Source organism: Salmo salar, chromosome ssa07, assembly GCF_905237065.1.
Source record: "Salmo salar chromosome ssa07, Ssal_v3.1, whole genome shotgun sequence".
Classification (NCBI taxonomy): Eukaryota; Metazoa; Chordata; class Actinopteri; order Salmoniformes; family Salmonidae; genus Salmo; species Salmo salar.
In genome coordinates this window covers 48,930,464-48,957,391 of record NC_059448.1, presented here as the reverse complement: position 1 = coordinate 48,957,391, position 26,928 = coordinate 48,930,464, and the positions used below count along the sequence as shown (strand labels likewise).

Here is a 26,928-nt window from a genome sequence, read left to right as displayed (position 1 = left end):
TCATCAGTCTATTCTTGTTCTGAGAAATGAAGGCTATTCCATTCGAGAAATTGCCAAGAAACTGAAGATCTGGTACAATGCTGTAAACTAATTCCTTCAACGAACAGCGCAAACTGGCTCTAACCAGAATAGAAAGAGGAGTGGGAGGCCCCGGTGCACAACTGAGCAAGAGGACAAGTACATTAGAGTGTCTAGTTTGAGAAACAGACGCCTCACAAGTCCTCAACTGGCATCTTCATTAAATAGTACCCGCAAAACACCAGTCTCAACGTCAACAGTGAAGAGGTGACTTCGGGATGCTGGCCTTCTAGGCAGAGTTCCTCTGTCCAGTGTCTGTGTTCTTTTACCCATCTTAATCTTTTATTTTTATTGGCCAGTCTGAGATATGGCTTTTTCTTTGCAACTCCACCTAGTATACCAGCATACCGGAGTCTCCTCTTCACTATTGACGTTGAGACTGGTGTTATACGGGTACTATTTAATGAAGATGCCAGTTGAGGACTTATGAGGTGTCTGTTTCTCAAACTAGACACTCTAATGTACTTGTCCTCTTGCTCAGTTGTGCACCAGGGCCTCCCACTCCTTTTTCTATTTTGCTTGGAGCCAGTTTGCGCTGTTCTGTGAAGGGAGTAGTATACAGCGTTGTACGAGATCGTCAGTTTCTTGGCAGTTTCTCGCATGGAATAGCCTTCATTTCTCAGAACAAGAATAGACTGGCCATTTTTCTGGCCATTTTGAGCCTGTAATCGAACCCACAAATGCTGGTACTCCAGATACTGAACTAGTCTAAAGAAGGCCAGTTTTATTGCTTCTTTAATCAGCACAACCGTTTTCAGCTGTGCTAACATAATTGCAAAAGGGTTTTCTAATGATCAATTAGCCTTTTAAAATGATAAACTTGGATTCGCTAACACAACCTGCCGTTGGAACACAGGAGTGATGGTTGCTGACAATGGACCTCTGTACGCAAATGTAGATATTCCATAAAAATCTGCTGTTTCCAGCTGCAATAGTCATTTACAACATTAACAATGTCTATACTGTATTTCTGATCAATTTGCTGTTATTTTAATGGACAAAAAAATGTGCTTTTCTTTTAAAAACAAGGACATTTTTAATTGACCCCAAAAATTTGAACGGTAGTGTATATACAATAGGTATGTTTGTGGCTGTAACAATCCTGTAAAATGTGTGTTTTGTATTGAATATGTATCTCTGTTGTAACCATGTCTCTGTAGGTGAATGCAAGTATGACTTCCAGGCCTGGGGAGAGTGTGACTTGGTGACGGGGAAGAAGAACCGGACAGGGGTGCTGAAACGCGCTCTCATGGATGCTACCTGTCCTAACACAGTGAGCGCCACCAAGCCCTGCGGCAAGATCCCCAAGACCAAGCTGCAAGGTAGGCTGAGGGGGAATGTCAGAGAGCATATCAGCAAAGCCATAGATTTGCATATATAGTACATATATGTCTTTACCACTAGTGTATATCCTGAGGGATTTGAATGGGAAGCTAAACCACTGCAAAGGGAACACATGTTTAGTGAATGATTAACTTATAATACCAGGAAATAGTGTAGGTACCAGTCAATATATTACTAGTCTAAAAATGTATACAGTACCAGTCAAAAGTTTGGACACACCTACTCATTCAAGGGTTTTTCTTTATTTTTACATGTTCTAAATTGTACAATAATAGTGAAGACATCAGCACTATGAAATAACACATATGGAATCATGTAGTAACCATAAAAGTGTTAAACAAATGAAAATATATGTTTTATTTTAGATTCTTCAAAGTAGCCAGTCTTTGCCTTGATGATAGCTTTGCACACTCTTGGTATTCTCTCAACCAGCTTCACTTGGAATGCTTTTTCAACGTCTTGAAGCAGTTCCCACATATGCGGGGCTCTTTGTGGTTTTTTTCTTCACTCTGGGTCCAACTCACCAAACCATCTCAATTGGGTTGAGGTCGTTCAAAGGATGAGCTGATAAAGTCATCTGATGCAGCACTCCATCACTCTCCTTCTTGGTCAAATAGCCCTTACACAGCTGGGGAGGTGGTTTAATAAGGGGGCCCCTCCCCTCACCTAACCTGGATAATGCTGGGGCCCCCCGGGGCCCCCCTGCGGGGGGGGGTCAAACCAGGGTATGTAGTGACGCCTCTAGCATGAGATGCAGTGCCGTAGACTCTGTGCCACTTGGGAGCCCCTATCCTCTGGCAGGGTACTTTGGGTTCTTCCTGTGGCAGCCCTCAGAGAGCCAGTTTTTAAGTTGAGTTTGACTGCACTTGAAGAAACTTTCAAAGTTCTTGAAATGTTCCTAATTGACTGACCTTGATGAGTAATGATGGACTGTCGTTTCTCTTTGCTTATTTAAGCTGTTCTTGCCATAATATGGACTTGGTCTTTTACCAAATAGTGCTATCTTCTGTATACCACCCTTACCTGTGAAATGCATTCCAGGTGAGTACCTCATGAAGCTGGTTGAGAGAATGCAAAGCTGTCATCAAGGCAAAGGGTGGCTACTTTGAAGAATCACAAATATAAAATATATTTTGATTTGTTTAACACTTTTTGGTTATTACATGACTCCATATGTGTTATTTCATCGTTTTGATGTCTTCGTTATTATTCTACAATGTAGAAAATATTCAAAATAAAGAAAAACCCTTGAATGAGTAGGTGTGTCCAAACTTTTGACTGGTACTGTCAATGTTGTAAATGACCATTATAGCTGGAAACGGGTGATTTTGAATGGAATATCTACATATGTGTACAGAGGCCCATTATCAGAAACCATCATTCCTGTGTTCCAATGACACGTTGTGTTAGCTAATCCAAGTTTATCATTTTAAAAGGTTAACTGATCATTAGAAAACCCTTTTGCAATTATGTTAGCACTGCTGAAAACGGTTGTTCTGATTAAAGAAGCAATAAAACTGGCCTTCTTTAGACTAGTTGAGTATCTGGAGCATCAGCATTTGTGGGTTCGATTACAGGCTCAAAATTGCCAGAAACAAAGAACTTTCTTCTGAAACTCATCAGTCTATTCTTGTTCTGAGAAATGAAGGCTATTCCATTCGAGAAATTGCCAAGAAACTGAAGATCTGGTACAATGCTGTAAACTAATTCCTTCAACGAACAGCGCAAACTGGCTCTAACCAGAATAGAAAGAGGAGTGGGAGGCCCCCGGTGCACAACTGAGCAAGAGGACAAGTACATTAGAGTGTCTAGTTTGAGAAACAGACGCCTCACAAGTCCTCAACTGGCATCTTCATTAAATAGTACCCGCAAAACACCAGTCTCAACGTCAACAGTGAAGAGGTGACTTCGGGATGCTGGCCTTCTAGGCAGAGTTCCTCTGTCCAGTGTCTGTGTTCTTTTACCCATCTTAATCTTTTCTTTTTATTGGCCAGTCTGAGATATGGCTTTTTTCTTTGCAACTCCACCTAGTATACCAGCATACCGGAGTCTCCTCTTCACTATTGACGTTGAGACTGGTGTTATACGGGTACTATTTAATGAAGATGCCAGTTGAGGACTTATGAGGTGTCTGTTTCTCAAACTAGACACTCTAATGTACTTGTCCTCTTGCTCAGTTGTGCACCAGGGCCTCCCACTCCTTTTTCTATTTTGCTTGGAGCCAGTTTGCGCTGTTCTGTGAAGGGAGTAGTATACAGCGTTGTACGAGATCGTCAGTTTCTTGGCAGTTTCTCGCATGGAATAGCCTTCATTTCTCAGAACAAGAATAGACTGGCCATTTTTCTGGCCATTTTGAGCCTGTAATCGAACCCACAAATGCTGGTACTCCAGATACTGAACTAGTCTAAAGAAGGCCAGTTTTATTGCTTCTTTAATCAGCACAACCGTTTTCAGCTGTGCTAACATAATTGCAAAAGGGTTTTCTAATGATCAATTAGCCTTTTAAAATGATAAACTTGGATTCGCTAACACAACCTGCCGTTGGAACACAGGAGTGATGGTTGCTGACAATGGACCTCTGTACGCAAATGTAGATATTCCATAAAAATCTGCTGTTTCCAGCTGCAATAGTCATTTACAACATTAACAATGTCTATACTGTATTTCTGATCAATTTGCTGTTATTTTAATGGACAAAAAAATGTGCTTTTCTTTTAAAAACAAGGACATTTTTAATTGACCCCAAAAATTTGAACGGTAGTGTATATACAATAGGTATGTTTGTGGCTGTAACAATCCTGTAAAATGTGTGTTTTGTATTGAATATGTATCTCTGTTGTAACCATGTCTCTGTAGGTGAATGCAAGTATGACTTCCAGGCCTGGGGAGAGTGTGACTTGGTGACGGGGAAGAAGAACCGGACAGGGGTGCTGAAACGCGCTCTCATGGATGCTACCTGTCCTAACACAGTGAGCGCCACCAAGCCCTGCGGCAAGATCCCCAAGACCAAGCTGCAAGGTAGGCTGAGGGGGAATGTCAGAGAGCATATCAGCAAAGCCATAGATTTGCATATATAGTACATATATGTCTTTACCACTAGTGTATATCCTGAGGGATTTGAATGGGAAGCTAAACCACTGCAAAGGGAACACATGTTTAGTGAATGATTAACTTACAATACCAGGAAATAGTGTAGGTACCAGTCAATATATTACTAGTCTAAAAATGTATACAGTACCAGTCAAAAGTTTGGACACACCTACTCATTCAAGGGTTTTTCTTTATTTTTACATGTTCTAAATTGTACAATAATAGTGAAGACATCAGCACTATGAAATAACACATATGGAATCATGTAGTAACCATAAAAGTGTTAAACAAATGAAAATATATGTTTTATTTTAGATTCTTCAAAGTAGCCAGTCTTTGCCTTGATGATAGCTTTGCACACTCTTGGTATTCTCTCAACCAGCTTCACTTGGAATGCTTCTCCAACAGTCTTGAAGCAGTTCCCACATATGCTGAGCACTTGTTGGCTTCTTTTCCTTCACTCTGCGGTCCAACTCATCCCAAACCATCTCAATTGGGTTGAGGTCGGGTGATTGTGGAGGCCAGGTCATCTGATGCAGCACTCCATCACTCTCCTTCTTGGTCAAATAGCCCTTACACAGCCTGGAAGTGTTATTTTACAATGATGGCCTACCCCGTCCAAACCCTCCCCTAACCTGGATAATGCTGGGCGCCGCCCTATGGGACTCCCGATCATGGCTGGATGTGATACAGCTCGGGATCAAACCAGGGTATGTAGTGACGCCTCTAGCACTGAGATGCAGTGCCTTAGACTCTGTGCCACTCGGGAGCCCCTATCCTCTGCAGCAGAGGTAACTCTGGGTCTTCCTTTCCTGTGGCAGCCCTCATGAGAGCCAGTTTTATCATAGCGCTTGATGGTTTTTGAGACTGCACTTGAAGAAACTTTCAAAGTTCTTGAAATGTTCCTAATTGACTGACCTTGAAGTAATGATGGACTGTCGTTTCTCTTTGCTTATTTAAGCTGTTCTTGCCATAATATGGACTTGGTCTTTTACCAAATAGTGCTATCTTCTGTATACCACCCTTACCTTGAAATGCATTCCAGGTGAGTACCTCATGAAGCTGGTTGAGAGAATGCAAAGCTGTCATCAAGGCAAAGGGTGGCTACTTTGAAGAATCACAAATATAAAATATATTTTGATTTGTTTAACACTTTTTTGGTTATTACATGACTCCATATGTGTTATTTCATCGTTTTGATGTCTTCGTTATTATTCTACAATGTAGAAAATATTCAAAATAAAGAAAAACCCTTGAATGAGTAGGTGTGTCCAAACTTTTGACTGGTACTGTACATGGTTGGAGAGGACAAAACGCAAAGTTATAGGATCCATTTTAAACACAATAGTCAATACATTGGAGAGTGAATCTCCATAAATGTGTGGAAGCGTTGGAAGATGATATTAGTTTTGGTTAATTAAACCGTCAGAAAAGGACCATTTTCACCCGCTCCCTTTATGCTTCATATTTAAAGCACGTTGCCACTTTCAGTCAACTTTTTTTCATCCTTTAACCTTGCTAACGTATATTTATTAGCATATTATTTGGCAGTACTTTCACAGCTCACACCGATGACATCCTGCTGAATGATTCATTCTGCGATAGTGTTAAACTTGTCAGAGATTCATGTTTAATCCAGCTCCACGATGGTGGAATTAGCCTCTTCACTGAGCCTAAAAGGTTCAGTGGGAGTGATTTCTATAAGTCTTCAACTAGGGTGAACTAAGGTAAATACAAGTATTGAGCAGTCAAGTATGAAAATGTAATGCTGCATTCTCTCAGTAACTGCCAGTAGACATCTAGACTCACCCATTTAAAGAAGACAATAGGAGACGTCAAGAAACATCGATTTTTCTCTTTCAATTATGTAGAGCAGTGAGACTGAGATGGTCACCGAACATGACATTGAGGATTTCAGATTGTGGTTTTAGTTGGCAATTCGCCGAACAGACATTATAGATTTCTAATGTATTTCGTTTTGGTTAATTTCATCTGTCTGATACAATAAACTAGATGAGTATCTTAATAGAATGAAATTGCATATTCAATATTTAGGTCAGTCACAGTTAGCCCTGTTTGTCTAACTGCTTCATTCAATGCGCTGATGAACATTGCCTTTCATCATTCATCAAACCGTGTTTAACATAAGACATTTTTTGCCATTCAGTTTGTTATAAGATGTATACCTCATGTCCAAACTTTACAAAATGTTCCAAAAGTAAAGCAGATTAATTCTTTAGTTCAGTGCTCCATCATTAATACAGTGACAGAATGTTACCAACATATAGAGGCCAACACACAGATGTTCATCTATTTTCCCCACATAAAGGCTTTATTAACAACTCCCACTAAAACCAATCAAGTGAGAGCAGAAGTTGTTTAAAAATATAATGAATGCTGCTGCATGATGTTGCCAGTAAAGGACTCATGGGGCTAGTGTGTACATTATGTCCAACCTGACTGCGTTTTGAGAAGTAGGCTACTGTGGCGATTTGTTGAGAGTGTGAAACTGGAATCAGGGTAGATTTGGCAGCAGCCCTGACAGTAATCTACTGTATGAGAGGGTGTGCCAGAACAGAACAGACTCTCCAGGAGCGACTGGACCAGAGTCTCATTGTTTTTCAGGCAGGCGGCTAACAGTTAAGACAGTTTCCTGCTCGAGGACAGAGAAAAACACGCACTCCTGTCAATCTGATTGGGATTTTGGGTTCAATTCAAGTTTCCCTCGCATCCTAATAACCTGGGAGTTAGGGAAATCAAAAGGGTAAAAAGCTGCTAAGACAAATCTCTCTGTGACGGAAAAAAAACATGTCAGATTGACAGTGGAGTGGAACCCCTGGCTTGGGTAATGGTTCTCGAAAAAACAACAATATCTTTCACATAAGCCGAGCAAAGCCTATTTAGGATGTCACATGAAAGGAATCTGATCCAAATTAAAATCATATTTGTGTTGGTGTATTTCTTCGGTGCACATGCATTTCAGTGACAGAAATAGCAAGGTGACATACAGAAATAACTTTATTTCTGCAGTGATTAAAATGTAATGGTAATCTCTATACAGTGTGTGTGTGTGTGTGTGTGTGTGTGTGCGTGCAAGCACCTGTACAGGATTGTATAGCACTGTACCTATATAAATGATCATATACTCCCAAATGAATCCTGTGTGATGGAGGCCAGTCCTGTTTTAAGTCGGGCCTACTGTCCTAGGGAAGGTGAGAACCACAGTGTGAAAGGAGGAGGGAGGGATGACGGTGGAGAAGAAGAATGGAGAGAGTTGAAAAGAAAGACCTGCTATCTGAGAATATGATTTCCCATGTCTGCCATTTGACAGATAAGCCCTGGTAAGCTAAGGGGTTACTGGGAAACAGAGAGGCTGACGATGTTTGTGTGTGCGTGTGTGTGTATGCACTTGCCCCTGTGTGTGTTTGTGTGTGTGTGTGTGTGTTGGAAGGGGATTCCAGGCCAGTCAGAGTCACAGAGGAGGGATCAGAGGACTTGTAATGAACCCCGGCTACAGAGCGAGGGACTATCTCACTTCCGGCTGGGGCCACCATATCCGCCCAGTCATATTTACAATTCTAAACAGCCACCTTGTCTGCTGGTGCCAGGAGCAATGGAGAAAACATCTGCCAGGCCCATAGTCTTGAGGAGACAATGCTGCGAGGCAGCGAGGGAGCGATCTGAGATTCAGTGTCAGCTTCTCCCTTGTCTAACCTCAGGTAGAGATGGGCCCCACGAATGAAATGGAAAGGCCGGAAAACAGAGAGTGACCGAAATGAAGCAGAAATGAAACGTTATGAATACCTGTAGAATTCTCCTACTCTCCTCCCTCCTTACTCAGAAGAAGGAGCAGGGGAGCCACAGTGGGGAGCGGAGAATGTCAGAGATGATTTGCGGGGAAACAAAAGGATTTATAGAGATGAAATCCCTGGGTGCTGCCGTCGAGGAGTTGTTTTGGGGCTGGCGATGGTTTATCATTCCCCTGAGAAGGGCTGTGTCGTTGTGTTTCTGTGTACGAGACAGCCCATTCAGACACTGAATTCAGTTTTATTGCACTCAGCCTGTTTCACGGCATCCCGGTTCAAAACCTATTCTCTCCAAGCCGCTCTGATTATTATGAGTCTGTGTCAAAAGTGCGGTGGCAGAAATGAGAGCGGAGAGAGTACACAGTAATGTGCCTATGCAGCAGAAAGCACTCCGGCATGGTGAGAGCTCCAATCTCACAGACGGGGCTCGCAGAGGTAATGTGATTCTCTCTGTCTCCCTAGGGAGCCAAATGTGCTGACAAAGGCACAGGCAAAAACACAGTTAAACAAATTAAAACTGGCCAAACAAATGGAGCGAGGAGCAATTTTCTGTGTTTTGTATGAACACCCACATCCCAATCTCCAAACTCACAGAACGCTCTTGGCTTGTCCACAATATGATTGCAATACATGTGCTTATGAGAAATGTATAGCAGGTCCCTGGGGCATTGATGTCAACATTATATTTTAGGAGGATTCGAGTGACAAACATTATGCATTTTGGTAGCACAGGCAACATCTGGTAGGCTATCACCAATCAGTTAGACACTTGCGATTCATGAGTCATCTCTAGGTCTGTGCATTGGCCTGAGGCATATCGACCCTTACAACGGGTTCATTTATACCCACTTATTAATGATTTGGCAATTCTATACAAGCAAGGAATCATTACTTCTGTATTTACCGATGGATAGCATTGTTTGTTTATCAGGGATAAAAGATTAGCATCGGGATGATTTACAATACTTTATATGCTGATTATCATCACATTCTTCACATTAATGCTCCAATGCTGATAGGACGTTTCACATAGATTATTAAAGGGCATGTGAAGGATAAGCAAATGATTCCTCAATGTTTGCATGACTTTGTTCATGTTTAATGCTGATGTCTTATTGTACTGTATATGACTTGGCTTGGTACTGTATATTGGCTAATGCTGCATCGGTGGTGAATAGATCGATTCATGTGCTGTAAATTTAAATCCAGTTTGAATCGTTCTAATATGTTGTAGTGGAGCGGCAACGTACAGTAGTATTGATGGAGTGTTTAAATGTTTTATGTTGAGGACGTTTTTTTCGCAGATTAGCTGGAGAGGGTGGCTTTCATCAACAAACTGACGTGGGAGGACCTTAAATTAGTGGCAGGTGGGAACTTGCTTTAGATCAGGTACAAAACAAACAGGTGTTGATTAGCCAGTTGACATTCTCGTCTGTTACCGCCCACCAACAACATCCCACCCTGTAATCTACAATGATAGGAGCTCCTGGGGGAAACAGACTTTAGATGAGTCCTGCCTTTTCCTTGTTGTTTACTTTCCCCCTCACGCGCTTCTAAACGCAGACAGACATGCAGACATGCAGACACGCGAACAGGCAGACAGGCAAGCAGACAGATAGATAGATAGACAGATAGGCAGGCGGACAGACTAGCAGACAGACACACAGACAGATAGACAGGCAGGCGGACAGACAGGCAGGCAAACAAGCAGACAGACAGACAGATTAGACAGACAGATAAACAGACAGTCAGACAAGCAGACAGGAAGGCAGATAGACAAGCAGCCAGATAGACGGATGGACGGATAGATAGATAGATAGATAGATAGATAGATAGATAGATAGATAGATAGATAGATAGATAGATAGATAGATAGATAGATAGATAGATAGATAGATAGATAGATAGATAGATAGATAGATAGATAGATAGATAGATAGATAGATAGATAGATAGATAGATAGATAGATAGATAGATAGCAGAATATATGTATGGCGAGTGAGGTATGTTGCTCCTGTTCATCAGACCAGAGACAGGGGTATGGACTGTGGTTCCTGCCATGGCTGTCAGGTACTAAAGCCACTCTTGTGGGACGATGATTAAGCACTTTCATGTTTGTCCACATGCACAGTAAACCTGCAATCCTCAGGCCAGCGGTAGGATTAACAACACACCCAGTGAGTGAGTGAGACAGGAGCTTGAAGTGGAGTGCCAGTTAAGGCTCAAATAAAAATATCAAAAGATATTCACTGTTTGAAGACCAATAACAAGTTCCACTAAAACCCAAATGGTTGATTATATCTGAAAAACTGGCAAATTCACTTTTCATGGAAGACTGTCCGAAAGGCAGGTTATGATCTTCAAAAACATTCTGACTGCAGGGTAAGTAACAGTGTGGATGTCGATTCTAACCTGATGCCCACCTGTTCCTGCAGATGCCAAGAAGCCGAAACGGGATGGGAAGAAGAGGGAGCGCACTCCGATGGACTAGTGGTGCATCATGGGAATCAGGAAGTGGAAGTTGATGCTTATACTGCCCTATCTCAACATGGTTCCTATTTGTTTGTCCTGTAGGTTTATAGGGGCCTGTAGCAGCTACACAACAAAGAGTTGGATAGAAGTGATAAAATGTATTTCTTTCCAAATTTCTCATATGAATTTCTTGTAGGGGATTTAATACTCTGCGTAAATAATACAAATTAAGCATTTCTTACTAAAATGCTTACCGTAACATTTTTCAGGGTCATTTTTGGAAAATCTAAATAAATTTGATTTTTGTTCATATTACATAACATCCATTTTGTTTGAGGTGACACAATTATTCTCACTCAAATAAAAAATCCTTTCTTGCATGTCTTGATTTAAAGCAGCTTAAAGTTAAAACCTCATGTCTTTACTGTGGTTTTAAAGGTTATTTTGCTGGTAAAAAAAATTCGAACAATTTTTGAGGGCATACATTAATAAGAAACATAAGTACTCATTGATGTGAAGGAAATTCCTTTTCTAATGTTATCTACAGTGAAAGATGTAAACTATTGTCAGATGACTGTATAAATTAGCTACTGTACTGTACAGTTGTTAGTGTGTAAGAGGTTGTGTCCAGTATTAGTTCTGGTCCTCCTGCTATTATACCTCACTTTGTAGTTCCCCCGCTCTCCAGTTGAACTCTGAGTAAAACTGTTATTGTAGTTTACAACTGGAGTTGACCTGTCCTAATTATCGACTACATTAAAAAAAACAAAGTTTGAAATGATGTCCAAATATGTGTGATGTTTACTCACCCTGATTGAAGTAATTGCATGTCCATATGAAATTATGGAGGCGTAATATGAAAGCTAAATAAAAACCTAATGTGCGTAATTTCCAATTCCGACCAAACAAGTGATACATTTCTCCACACCACTATCATTTCAATAATCTGGACACAAAATGCCATGAAACATTTTTCGTACATTTTATTTGAATTGATTTAAAAAATGAATATGCCACCATAAATCCACTGAATATGGTTAATATTTTACAGCTTCATAAGTGAGTGGCCAATGATATTAACACTCAGCTTCATTGTCCAGAACTATTAAACAATCAACTAATGGCGCAAAAGAAATCATGAACATTATTACTGTACATTAGGGGTGAGGGAGTATCATATTAGGATAAGGGAGGGTGAGAAGGGAAGGGAAGGGAACATTCAGATAGCTATTAAACATGTGTAGACCTATGTATATTTCAACTGTATCTCATCCAAATGACATATAATGTATACTATAGAGATATATACAATTCAAATAATACGTTTTTAACAGACAATATATCGACCGTATTAGGAGCCGTGAGCCACAGTGGATGAGAGCACAATGATTCGATTTACATACTGACGCAACTGAAAAATGAACACCCTGTACACTCGTAAGAAAAAAAAGGAGCTATCTAGAACCTTAAAGGGTTCTTCGGCTGTCCCCATAGGATAACCCTTTTAAGAACTCGTTTTGGTTCCAAGTAGAACCCTTTTGGTTCCAGATAGAGCCCTTTTGGGTTTCATGTAGGACCCTTTCCGCAGAGGGTTCTATGTGGAACCAAAAAGGGTCCTCCCTGGAACCAAAAAGGGTTCTCCTATGGGGACAGCTGAAGAACCCTTTTGGAAGAGTGTACACTGCTGTATATACATTTTCCACAATATAAGTTTTTATCATTTGTATTCCGTTTGTCCATTTGAAGAGATATTTCAGTGAAGTCACACCTACAATGGTTCAACATGGTTCATTCCCTCAAGACAAGACAAGACTTTGTTTCAATAACAATTCCCCCGATATCTGGAAGAAGTCCAGATGTTTCCAATACTACACTGCATGTTGTAGCAGCTGGCCTCATAGTTTCTCCCTACGGTCAGTCTGTGTCCCTTTTTGCTCATCACTCACTTACAAGTTGAGACAAAATGGATGCCGAACACACATCCCTCTTGGCTGATCATCAGCACTTCATTGTTTGTAAGTAATGGATTTTTTTCCTCTGCAGATTCAACAGGTTACCACTTGATTCTCCTCTTCGACTGATCGTCAATCTCACAAAGCCCAAACATGGGACAGAGTAAAAAAAAAAGAAAAGTGGGACAGTTGAGTGTACTTTAGTTCAGTTTTAAATGTCACACGGCAGTGGTCCGTTCTCTCAGAATTGCATTTGTTTTCTCATTCACTTAACGATGATTCTTTCTTTCCCACCATAATATTGTCACTCCAATAAACACATGTTCCATCTGGATGTAGTACTCATCTAACACATACTGATACACTGTTCAATTCTAGATTTTGTACAACAATATAATAGATATAGCTTTATAAAACGTGATACAAAATGTACACTATGATGATCATATGTGTTTAGGCAAAAATAAATGTTTGTCTTGTATTTTTATCTTTCAGTGTGTCTTTGGAAGCCACTTGCTTTTGAGACACTTTTCAAACAGGGACTGTGAGGTGAGGACAGAAACAACATTGTTTGTTGAATCCTTTAGTGTTTCTTGCCCCCCTGAATGCAATGTGTGGCTTGTGTTTCTATGGGGTTGTCTTTATTTACAGATGCCACTTGGTGCTTTGACATGCTAAGGGTCTCTTATAGAGCAGAGCAAAGCAAAGCAAAGCAAACACACACACACACACACACACACACACACACACACACACACACACACACACACACAGAGACAGACAGACAGACAGACAGACAGACAGACAGACAGACAGACAGACAGACAGACAGACAGACAGACAGACAGACAGACAGACAGACAGACAGACAGAGGCATCATGCCCATAGAGGCAGGTGCCCCCCTCAGATTTGTCCTGTTTAATTAATATATAGTATATATGTGTGTGTGTGTTGTTGTCGTTGTTTTCTCTGTAATACAACTAGCCACTTAGCAATTTTATAAAGTTGGTTTTACCTAGCCCAGATAGGTTCCCAATCTCCCGACCGCATAAGTAACTAACATGAAGCCATTTCAGGCTATCAAGTTAGAGTAGCTAGCTTGTCTAACTATGTTAGCTGGCATGCCTGCTGGCAAGGTTGGTAGGCTTTAGAAAAGCAAGCATTAACTAAATGTACTGAATAAGACTCACATTCCTTTCAATCTTTTACCCAGATTTTAGCAGAGATGCAGAGAAACATATTTAGTTTCTTTATAATAAGAACCACCAGTCAGGAGGATACAGACAGATCAAGAGGTATGCTTAGAGATGCCGAAAAATAGACACATTTTCACATATAATTAAGCATAATGATTATGTCTCTAATTTGCAGAAAAAAGCTGTTTCAGGTGTTTGAAAAATGCCAAATTAGCCCCCCTCAGGACCACCCCCCAGCCATCTTCACATACATATTTGGGGTGCATGACATCCCTGCGCGCACACACACAGACACACACACACACACACACACACACACACACACACACACACACACACACACACACACACACACACACACACACACACACACACACACACACACACACACACACACACACACACACACACACGTGTTAAAGTACCCTCTAAACCTCCAGGGATGAATTAGATACATGTTTTCCCCCTTTTACAAAACCTATGCCTTCCACAACCACAAGGAAGAAGGAGAAAATATTTCAGACTTTAGATGATCTTGTGCTTTTCTACATCTATGACTGTCACCTTAAATTGCACCACCATCTAACAAAGATTTCATCACCTGAAAATATAAAACATCCATTTAAATATCAATGAGCAATTATAAGAATGGGTAATAAGTAATAAGGCACTTCAAATTGCTCAGTATACAATGTGGCGATATATTTCTCTGTTCAGATACACTACACATACCACATCGCCTTGGAAACACGGCTATAAGTGGCAGAAGTAGCCCAACTATCTCAACTAGAAACAGAGACTCAGGATGTTCCCATCCCAATGGGTACTAACCCTCTGCTCAAGAACAGACCAAACAACACAGTAACAATCTGAATAAATACGCTTTCACACATTTCTCAAGTACACTATCAAAACATCACAATTCTAGCTAACTAACTACTAAACCAAAAAATCCCCCAACATTTAATCAATCACAATCAAACATTTAGGGAAAAATACATCTCCCTAAAAAGGTTTAGCCCTTTGAAACAAGCCGTGTGAAGAGGAGCCCAGCTAGCTCAGACGGCACATGATGATCTGTTGACGCCATGGAGACAATTTTTATGTGATGAAGGGGAAATATACCAGTGGAATGAGGCTCTTTGTACGTCGACAGGTGAATCCACTCAATGAGAAATACACCCCCCCACATGGACAGAGAGCTATGTCCTGTTGTTACAGTATGGTAATAAAAAGTCTAGCCAAAATCCATCTGAGAGTTACTGTACTCCATCCCTTTGTTTCCATCATTCTCTAGACTATACAGTAACGTGTGATTCCTGAAGGACGCATTATTTATTTTGTGGAAACCTTTGGCTGACCCTGTCTGAAATGGCTGACAGTATCCAAACATGGTACCTAAGATGTGAGAGCCTGTTGTGTATCCTGTGGATGACAGGCCGCCTCTCTGCAACTGTGACTACAAATGTGGGCTTATCGGACCGTACAAAGTGGACAGCGCAGGATTTCTGTTAGTCAAACAATATGCTGTTGACGGGTGAGGAGTGCTAAAGGGGTGTGAGCTTTCCACTGTGTCTGAAAGCAGCTGAAAGAGCATTCCACTGAGACTCAGTGAGTGACAGCCATCTTGTCTGGGGACCCTGTCCCTCGATTGGTGATAAATGGCTGTCACTTTCCATCAAACACCCGGATAACTGTTCTCAAAAAAGACCCAGACCACCAGTTGTGTTGGAGAGCACTTACTATCCTGCTGGTATCACTCAAACAGCAGCTTAGCCTGAGCTGAATCAGACGTTCCGTTCTGGGAAGCTAGGAGGCTCTTAGCAACACCAACCACTGAGACGTGTGACAGATGACACCCAGACATGGGTCCACTTATCAACCTGACGGATGGCTGGATTGTAAACTTGGATGGATGCCTCGCGCACACTGCTGGGCTCGGGCACACTGCTGGGCTCGCGCACACTGCTGGGCTCGCGCACACTGCTGGGCTCGCGCACACTGCTGGGCTCGCGCACACTGCTGGGCTCGCGCACACAGCTGGGCTCGGGCAGTCGAACAGATCGACTGAATTATAGGTGCCAGGCTTCCAGAGGATAACCTGCATTTAAATAAGGAAGATTTCAAGGATTCAGAGGATCTTCATCCTCTTCCACTTACTTTGCCATCACATTTCCATTAAAAGCAGAATTTGTTAATAATTACTCATGACCTAAATGTTGTGTTATTTTGACGCCTCTAGTGAATTTTTCAGTAGGTTGCGTTGTCTTTTATCTTTATAATATTGGGGGCGATGTTAGTCATAACAATGTCATTAAGGGGGAGGAGACACTGGGGGACAATGTCAGAGAGAGAGAGAGCGAGAGAGAGCGAGAGAGAGCGAGAGAGAGAGCGAGAGAGAGAGCGAGAGAGAGAGCGAGAGAGAGAGCGAGAGAGAGAGCGAGAGAGAGCGAGAGACAGAGAGAGAGCGAGAGAGAGAGGGAAAGAGAGCGAGAGAGATAGATAGATAGATAGACAGACAGACAGACAGACAGACAGACAGACAGACAGACAGACAGACAGACAGACAGACAGACAGACAGACAGACAGACAGACAGACAGACAGACAGACAGACAGACAGACAGACAGACAGACAGACAGACAGACAGATAGATAGATAGATAGATAGATAGATAGATGTAAATATGATGTTCCTTATGTTTCACGGGCCTTTAAACAATGCCCTGATATAGGGGACGTCACAGTCACACATAACGGGATCAGGAGCAAGTGGTACACTAAGTGGGACGGGAGGGGAGGGGCTGTGTAAACCGAGCGCGTAACGGCCAATCTTTAATCTCCAGTAGGTGTTCCACATCATTTTATAATCTGATCAGGCTCATGGTGAGTTTCCATTAAAGGCCTGTCCCATATCTCTCTTTAAGGAGACTGCCTTAAGGGGCTGCTCAATGCTGGTGTCATTTTCTGTTAAGCCCCCTAGCAACCAACGTGGCGACCATCCCATGGCTGCTTTATGTTCATTACTTAAATTGGAATACATTAGCATGTCAGAGATAAATGGACTGTGTTGAAGATCAGCATACGGTGTGGACGAAATGTATGGACACAAACAGTATGGCACAAAAACATGGGAATTCTAGTGTCGTATTATTTCTAACGTCCTTAGACTGTGATCTCATTAAAACACACGGACATAAACAATACATATGACTTCATCTATATTCATGTGATGAAACACACACACACACACACACACACACACACACACACACACACACACACACACACACACACACACACACACACACACACACACACACACACACACACACTCACACAGTATTGTACAGCTAACCTTGTGGGGACACACAATTCAGTCCCATTCAAAATCTTATTTTCCCTAACCCCTAACCCTAAACCTAAAACTAACCCTAACCCATACTCTTATCCTAACCCTAACCCTAACCTTAACACAAAAACCTAGCCTTAACTCTAACCCTAGCTCCTAACCCTAACATGCTGACCACACCGCTCGCGTTGCATGCGCTCGTTGCAAAATACATTTAAACATACATGTTATTGAATTATTGCACACCGCACTGCTCGCACGCGCTAACGAGCGTCTGCGTTGCCAAGTGCTAAAATAGAAGTCAGTTCTATTTGTGATGCTGAACGCGGTGCAAGTCCTTCCTCTCCCATCTCCTCATTGTTTTATAGAAGCAGATACCCATGTGCCATCTCCTCATTGGTTATACCCACGTGGGTGATTGAAAGATGAACTGAGTTCGGTCGGTCGTCGTGGTAACTATATAAACTACATAAAGTCCAAAGAAGACAAAGCCTGGAAGGAGGAGAGATGACTAGAAACGATTCAGTTGACCATTTTATGTGTGGATTAATTGTCGAAGTAGAGGATCTTGTGCATTTCAGGTAAAATAACAACTCAACGTTTATATCCCAGGACAAATTAGCTAGCAACAGCAAGCTAGCTAAATAGGGCAAATTAGCTAGCAACTGCAAGCTAGCTAGCTAAATTGCCATAAATTATTAATACTATTTGACCTGTCACCAAATAAAAATAATTGGTTCAGAGTTTATTTTGATATTTTAACCTGCGTGTCGTGATCGCGCTTGGGGGCACAAAATCATTTTGCGCACGATGGCGCACTCGTGCGGCCGGTTAGGGTATGGTGTAACCCTGGCTACTAACCCTAACCCTTAACATCATTCTAACCCTAACACTAATTCTAACCTTAACCCTAAACCCCCTAGAAATAGCATTTGACCTCGTGGGGACTAACAAAATGTCCCCAGTTGTTCAAATTTTTGTTTGTTTACTAATGGTTAAACACACACACACACGCACACACGCACACACGCACACACACACACACACACACACACACACACACACACACACACACACACACACACACACACACACACACACACACACACACACACACACACACAGATGTAGATGAATTAGTACATCTAACATCGAGTAGCCCTTATAATTCACAAGGCCATGGCCTGTGATTATTGGTATTTAACCCCATTCCGGAGTAACAACAGAAACATGCACTGAAATAACCTCTAAATCTCCATGATATGACACTCTTTCAATCACTCTACAACCTTGGTAACCCCTACTCAACCACCTCTGATGACAGCAAGACAAAAATACAATCATTTTCAATCTTTCTCTTCATTATCAGTCAGGACTGACATACAACAGGTGGGTGGCTCTTGTTACAGGCTGTAACATCTGCAACATAGCGGGATCAAATTATGTTGAAAATCCAATCTCAGAGGAATATCCAACTCACCCCTGGAAAAGCACAAGATCCCTTCCTGTATAATTGAATAGGCTTTGGCTCCAAGCCCCTGCCAACTGCTACACTCTGAATGTATTTACAAGCTCCAAGCATCAATACACTTTTAGAAAACAGGCTCCAAAAGGGTTCTGAAGCTGTCCCCATAGGAGAACCATTTTTTGGATCCAGGTAGAACCCTTTTTGTTTACAGGTAGAACTCTTTTGGGTTCCATGTAGATCTCTCTGTGGAAAGGGTTCTACATGGAAGGCAAAAGAGTTCTACTGGATCCAAAAGGGTTCTACCTGGAACCAAAAGGGTTTCTTCAAAGGGTTCTCCTACGGTGACAGCCAAATAACCCTTTTTGGTTCTAGATAGCACCTTTTTTTCTAAGAGTGTAGACTATCTGCCCAAAAAAATATCTTAATATACAATCAAATAAACGTCAAACTCTTCATGTAATTAATTGTAAGAGATCAAATCGCCGATCATCTAAAATGATGTGGAAAACGAATAGCAAGCTAAATAATGTAACTGAACAATGCCTTTTTAGACAATGCCTTATCTATTTATTTGTTTACTCATGACCTTTTTTCAAAACAAGTTTCCTAACCTCAGTCCTACGTTGTGGTGAGAGGTGACCCTGGCCAGGCCTGGTCTCTGTCCTGCTATGCCCTTCAGGGGCCACTTATGGTCCATCCCTGGAGATAGGAGGGCTCCCAGCCATGTTACTCAGTCGTATATGAACATGTCAGAGAGGCAGTTTAGACAAGCTGCTCTGCTTTGTGTGCCGCCAACACAGAGTGCCACCGGCATACAGATAACAGTTTGTAGTATGTACTGTATGTCCTTGTGCTGTCTTTACTGGCGGACATCTCCACTGAAACTGTGTGATGGATCATTCTGTCACGCTCAGACAGATGCACACACACACACACACACACACACACACACACACACACACACACACACACACACACACACACACACACACACACACACACACACACACACACACACACACACACACACACACACACACACACACACACACACACACACACACACACACACATATTTTGCGTATACATTGATATATACAGGTTTCGTTTTTTTTTACACTGAATTTCAAACGGGAAGTATGTGAATTCAGTCAGCCCTATTTTCCCTTAGAATTCGTCTTGTGCAGTGCAGAGCTCTCTATCCAACTGTCCTTTTCATGTTCGGTCTATTTGTTCTCCTGGCTGTGCGCTTCTTTGTAAGTCTTATGTCTCAACAGTTGCATCACAAATCTCATTCATCAGAGCCAAACCCAACATGGCTGCAGGATACATGTTCTCTTATGAGCCGTAGAGTAAAAACAAAGGAAAGGGACCACATCATAAACCTCTCTCTCTCTCTCTCTCTCTCTCTCTCTCTCTTTCTCTATCTCTCTCTCTCTCTCTCTCTCTCTCACACACACACACACACACACACACACACACACACACACACACACACACACACACACACACACACACACACACACACACACACACACACACACACACACACACACACACACACACACACGCACACTCGCATCCATATTCATCTAGCTGACCTAATGTTTTTGTATTGGCAGAGGAGGAGATGTTTGAATGTCTTTTTGAAAGTGACATTGCAGAGGGCATAGCAGGCGGGGTTGATGGTGCTGTTGATGTAGCACAGCCAGTAGCCGATAGTCCAGACCGTGCTGGGGATGCAGCTGGAGCAGAAGGTGTTGATGAGCACCATGACATTGTAAGGGGTCCAGGTGGCCACAAAGGCCACCAGGATGGCCATGATGGTACGGGTCACCTTCTTCTCCCGAGACGGTGGTGCTTTCTTCTTCTTGGGCGGCTGCTTGGTCATCTTCACAATTTTCCGTGCCACGTGGTTCTGCTTTTCCGTGGCGGGGACGATCTCCACCGTGGCGTTGGAGGGTGTGTAGCAGTCCCCCTTGGGAGACTTGGTCTTAATCTTGATGCAGGTGAGTTTGGAGCCGCCTGCCTTGGCCCGGTGGCGGGTTGGCTGCTGAACGAGCTCGGCGTTGCAGTTTGCTCTGGATGGCACCGCCTCTTCTTCTTTGTGGTTGGATGCAGCTGCACTGCCAGATGTCGAGTCGTTGGAGCTCTCTTTCTCCTCTCCGTGGGCACAGTTCTCCCTACCCCTATCCACGCCCTCCATCTCCCCATCTCCACCCGTGGTGGACGGGCCCTTGCCGTTCTGCAGTTTACCGTCGTGCTGGTTGGCCACGTCATCTGTGGCTTCGATCCTGCCCTGCTCTGTGTCCTCTGCTGTCACGTTGTTGTTGATGGGCTTGGCAGAATTACTGCACCTTGCCTGCTCGTGGGACAGGGCCTCTGGGTTGGGCCCTGACGGCTTCCTGGTCTCCTTCTTCACCCGGCTTTTACTGGCTATAGAGATCTGTATGTAGAGAATGACCATAATGATAACGGGCAGGTAGAAGGCTGCGATGGCCGTGCCGAAGGTGACTGCTGCATTAGAGAAGAACTGAATGTAACACTCCCTCTCAGGCACTGTCCGCCCGCCCACGATGAACTGCCAGAAAAGGATGGCCGGGGCCCACAGAATGAAGGACAGGACCCAGGCAGCAGCAATCATCATCCCTGCCATCTTGGTGGTCCTTTTGACAGGGTAGCTGAGAGGCTTTGTGACACAGAAGTATCTGTCAAAACTGATGATGAGTAGGTTCATGACAGATGCGTTACTCACGACATAGTCCAAGGCTAGCCACAGATCACACACCACAGGTCCTAAGGGCCAGTAGCCAATCACTATGTATACTGTGTACAAGTTCATGGAACACAGCCCGATGATTAGGTCAGCACATGCAAGGCTGAATAAAAAGTAGTTGTTGACAGTCTGTAGGTTCCTATTGACCTTAATGGAAAGCATGACCAGGATATTTCCAATAACAGTGACCAGGCTGAGGGACCCAGCCACCAATACGATGAACACCACCTCCACAGTCTTGTATGGGCTTTCGGGTTCAATGACAGGCCCTGCGTCAGTGCCTTCTGAGGCATTCCAGTAGGTGAAGCTGGTGAAATTGAACATCTCCATTGCATCTGGTCTTGGGGATGTTCTTTTATTCAGTTGGAGTTCAGGCTTTGAATCGCCTTTGCACCTATGGAGGGAAACAGAGGAAAACAATGGATTAGATAATTAAGTAGCCTACACTCATCCATCAAAATTCGAATTTGGGGAAACTACTGAAACTTCTGAAAAGTAGGGCTACTTCCACACATATAACATCATTATCATGTATCTTTATTTAACAATAATGAATGTGTGCGACAAGGTGATTAGCGGAGATGTGCTAAGAAAACAAACGACGAGGACTAGGCCTGTCAAGTTAAAACAAGACAGTTGACAACTTGCTGGTGGTATACTGCTGTTGAAAACAGGCCTGGTAAACAAAAACTATTGTAGCCGACATGGGAGGAGATACTTTCAACAGGACAACGAGACAACCAGAAGTTGGAGAGGAAGCCACATACTGACAACAGTTACAAGAGAAGACCCTTTTTGTCTCAACAAAAGAAAACAACACCGCAAATGAGATGTATTTCCTCCTGTTGTTTACAAAAAAGCAATTGAATTGACAGACCAAAACATTTCTCTCTTGTGTTGTGTTAGGTTATCCTACATGCAACAACATCTATTACTGGTAGGCGGTGATTCAGTGTAGGCCTAACAGGGCCATGCGGACCTAGCAGGAGCTCCCCACATCTACAGCAGCAATACACTCTCTCACTATGCTGTTCCTTCCACCATTTCACTTGATGTTTTCACCCTGTACCTGATGAGCCACGTGTGTTTCAGGCAGGTAGGAGCTGGTAGTATTATATCCAGCTGTTTGGGGAATGGCTCTGCAGCTCAAAGAAAAGACACATTGATCCATGTGTTTTCAGGCCCCTAGTATTTTACCTTGTTTCGTGGCCTGTAGTCTATCCTTTTAGCCTGCCTCAGACCAAGCTACCAGTCTCACGGTGAAGTGTTTGGAGGGAACATGCTCTCAGAGGGAGGCTCTGCACGTTTCCTACATCTCTGACAGTTTAATAATGGTTTAATAATGGCGATCTCATTTGGTGTACAGCATCTTGTCTCTGAGTAATTTGTCACTTTGAGTAGTTGTTTTGTGATACTGGATGGTTCAGGGACCTGTTTGACTGTCACCATGCACAATTGGTTGATGTGAATGGGACTTAATGAGGAGGTATTGGCTGTCAGCTCACTAACTGACACTGAACAACTCCTTCTATCTTAGGTCCTGCTTTTAGGCTTATGCCCCTTAACAGTTGAACACAGCCTCTGAATAACTAGCGATACAGTAATTTACTTATCTGCTCTGACAGAAATCCCTAATCTAAGCATTAGGTACAGAGCTAAGCTGGACTAATCCCCATCAAATGTTTAAGTCCACCAATTTATATGTTAAAACATCCAACAATACAAACAGGACACACTTGTGGCTCACTAGAGAGAAATGGATTAGAGAAAGGAAGTGGATGATTCAGTGAGGAGAGACTGAGGATGGGGGAGTCAGAAGGTCCCTCGGCACATCTTTGTCCACCTCCAGCTAACATAAGCCTCGTCCTACACCTGAAATCTCTGCCATAACAGCCAACGCTTTGCCCTTCCGGAATCAAACAGAGACAGTCACAAATCCCCTCTCTGTAGAACCATGGCACATAAATGTTGCTTAAGGGCCTCTAGAGAAAGTCTTCTTCTAAATGTCTCCTCACCTTGTCATGGTGACATCACCCTGCTGAAGACATTGCATTCACCCTCTAGGGAGCCCAGCCAGTCAGTATTTGACATTTCCCTTGAGAGGATGGGACACAGATGCCTCATGCCCGATCCGGGGCTGCAGTCTGCTTACTCATTTGACTAAATGGGTAACACTTTATTTGTAGATGCTCTACGGACTATCAGTAACATTTCAACTAACAATCTACTAACCCCAACCCTAGCCCTAACCCTAACCGTAACCCTTATCCTAACCCTAAACTTAAGCCTTACCTTAACCCTTATTTTAAACCTAACCTTAACCTTAACCCTAACCCTAACCTTAGCAAGCAGTTGCTTATCAACAGATAATTTGTTGATAGTATGACCATTTGTAAAGTATCCGGACTATCCAAATCAAATGTGACCTAGATGGTGTTCAACAAGTACTATTTATTTTCTCTCTAAAAGGTAGGGGTCAAAATCATTGACACCGCTAAAGATTCTTATAAATAAAGTAGTCAAAAGTTGAGTATTTTGTCCCATGTTCATAGCGCGTAATGACTACATCAAGCTTGCGACTACAAACTTGTTGGATGCCTTTGCAGTTTGATTTGGTTGTTTCAGATTATTTTGTGTCCAATAGATATTAATGGTAAATAATGTATTGTGTCATTTTGGAGTCACTTTTATTGTAAATAAGAATAGAATATGTTTCTAAACACTGCTACATGAATGTGGATGCTACCATGATTATGGATAATCCTGTGAATAATGATGAGTGAGAAAGTTACAGAGGGTCAAAGATCATACCCCCAAGACTTGCGTCTTGCCCAACTCACGCCTCCCCCTTGAGCTTAATGAGCTGGCCTAGGTTATCCCTGCTTCAAGCCTATTACCCACAGGCATTGCCCTTCCAGCCCAGTCCCGATCCCAGCAACCCACTGATACCAGTGGCGTAGAGCTCGGCGGCCGACAGCTGGAGTGGAAGAAACCTTTTTATTAAAAACCACTCAGTGGGGTGTCCAGCTCAGGGGTAGGGCGACCCGTAGTTCATCAGACTCTCCCAGGACTATAAGACCAGGGAAACTATAAGACCAGCGAAACTATAAGACCAGCGAAACTATAAGACCAGGGAAACTATAAGACCAGTGGAACTATAAGACCAGGGAAACTATAAGACCAGCGAAACTATAAGACCAGGGAAACTATAAGACCAGGGAAACTATAAGACCAGCGAAACTATAAGACCAGGGAAACTATAAGACCAGCGAAACTATAAGACCAGGGGAACTATAAGACCAGGGGAACTATAAGACCAGCGAAACTATAAGACCAGGGAAACTATAAGACCAGCGAAACTATAAGACCAGGGGAACTATAAGACCAGCGAAACTATAAGACCAGGGAAACTATAAGACCAGGGAAACTATAAGATCAGCGAAACTATAAGACCAGGGAAACTATAAGACCAGGGAAACTATAAGACCAGGGGAACTATAAGACCAGGGGAACTATAAGACCAGGGAAACTATAAGACCAGCGAAACTATAAGACCAGGGAAACTATAAGACCAGGGGAACTATAAGACCAGGGAAACTATAAGACCAGGGAAACTATAAGACCAGGGAAACTATAAGACCAGCGAAACTATAAGACCAGGGGAACTATAAGACCAGGGGAACTATAAGACCAGGGAAACTATAAGACCAGCGAAACTATAAGACCAGGGGAACTATAAGACCAGGGGAACTATAAGACCAGGGAAACTATAAGACCAGGGAAACTATAAGACCAGGGAAACTATAAGATCAGCGAAACTATAAGACCAGGGGAACTATAAGACCAGGGAAACTATAAGACCAGGGGAACTATAAGACCAGGGGAACTATAAGACCAGGGGAACTATAAGACCAGGGAAACTATAAGACCAGGGAAACTATAAGACCAGGGAAACTATAAGACCAGGGAAACTATAAGACCAGGGGAACTATAAGACCAGGGAAACTATAAGACCAGGGGAACTATAAGACCAGGGAAACTATAAGACCAGGGGAACTATAAGACCAGGGAAACTGTAAGACCAGGGAAACTATAAGACCAGGGGAACTATAAGACCAGGGAAACTATAAGATCAGCGAAACTATAAGACCAGGGAAACTATAAGACCAGGGAAACTATAAGACCAGGGGAACTATAATACCAGGGGAACTATCAGACCAGGGAAACTATAAGACCAGGGAAACTATAAGACCAGGGAAACTAGAATGATGGCTATAATTTCTCCGCTTGGCAACTGTTATTATTAAATAAATATTTAGTTTTACACCTTCGGGTGCGCGTCACATACCCTTCACCTGTGGACCTGGAGTTACTCACCGTAATGGGACCTAGTGTCCCACGACATTAAATGGTATAGTCACTGTGTCATGCCTTAGTCCCACGAGACTAAATTGTATTGTCACGGTGTCATTCCTTAGTCCTACGAGACTAAATGGTATAGTCACCGTGTCATGCCTTAGTCCCACGAGACTAAATGGTATAGTCACCGTGTCATGCCTTAGCCTAACATCCTAAGACATTGCTATACACACCCCAAGCATGGACCCACATGGTAACAAAGAGAGGAAGCCCTCTGTTTTATTTCGGTCAATCTAGCAAGAGGAAATCCACTCCCTGTTTTTATTTAAGCAAAGCCCTTTACTATCAGTCTACTTGTCCTATGGATACCCTAGCCAATCCTAGGGTATACAACCCGATCCTGTTCCTCCTAAAGAAAAATACTAATTATATGACCTTGCCCATGTGGGTAAAAGAACGAAGGCTTACCTCTAAATTATGTCTTAGAAAAATTCAGAAAAAGGCTCCGCCCCCAACAACAGTGTTCTGAAGAGTGAAACAAAAAAACAACAATAAAATTTGGCAAAATAAATCCTCAAAAAGAGAGAGGTCCAAAAAATAGGCTCTGAAACAAAGAAAGCAGACCCCTTCTAACCTGCAAAGACTTATATATTCAAGCCTCCCTTACACACTTCTCCCCACAAACCGGTTACATCAAATTCATATAATAGTCATTTCCCCTTATTCAATCACTCCCTTAAAACTGGTTACATCTGGTCCATAATGGACTGCCCCTCCCCAAACCCCCAGTCCCCGTTGTTATTGTCTTCTTCCAGAAGGATGTCAAAAAAGGGGGTTAGTGGATGTTCACGTTTCACTGCACATCCCCTCCGTTCTGGTAATTCCCTCGACTCCACTTTTGGGTGAGGGTGAAGGTGCTGACGATGGAAGTAAGCCTGCTGATGCTGCAATCCCTGGCTGACCTCGAGCTGAGCTGCTCGGCCCTCTCCTTCCTGTTTTTCAGATTTTCACGATGAATTCCCGCCTTTATGGCC

At 42.7% G+C, this 26,928-nt stretch overlaps 2 protein-coding genes across 6 annotated transcripts in view; one reads left to right on the top strand and one right to left on the bottom strand.

Annotated features, from left to right (window-relative positions):
* Nucleotides 1-11,686, top strand: part of LOC106609498 (pleiotrophin-A) — a 52,441-nt gene extending 40,755 nt beyond the window's left edge. For all 4 annotated transcript variants that reach the window (XM_045722171.1, XM_014208377.2, XM_014208379.2 and 1 more), the window contains 2 exons: nt 1,239-1,400; nt 10,755-11,686. In XM_045722171.1, the coding sequence (XP_045578127.1) occupies nt 1,239-1,400; nt 10,755-10,810 (218 nt within the window). In that variant the 3' untranslated portion in view covers nt 10,811-11,686. The remainder of the gene's footprint in view (nt 1-1,238; nt 1,401-10,754) is intronic.
* Nucleotides 11,687-11,757: 71 nt separating this feature from the next.
* The window catches only part of LOC106609497 (muscarinic acetylcholine receptor M2-like), a 91,891-nt gene continuing 76,720 nt past the window's right edge, over nt 11,758-26,928 (bottom strand). The window contains exons 1-2 of one of the 2 annotated variants that reach the window (XM_014208375.2): nt 26,363-26,666; nt 11,758-21,929 (exon numbers count right to left, since the gene is read on the bottom strand). In XM_014208375.2, the coding sequence (XP_014063850.1) occupies nt 20,348-21,865 (1,518 nt within the window). In that variant the 5' untranslated portion in view covers nt 21,866-21,929; nt 26,363-26,666 and the 3' untranslated portion in view covers nt 11,758-20,347. Of the gene's footprint in view, nt 21,930-26,362; nt 26,667-26,928 lie in introns of those variants that run through there. The other variant, XM_014208372.2, reaches the window with a different exon arrangement.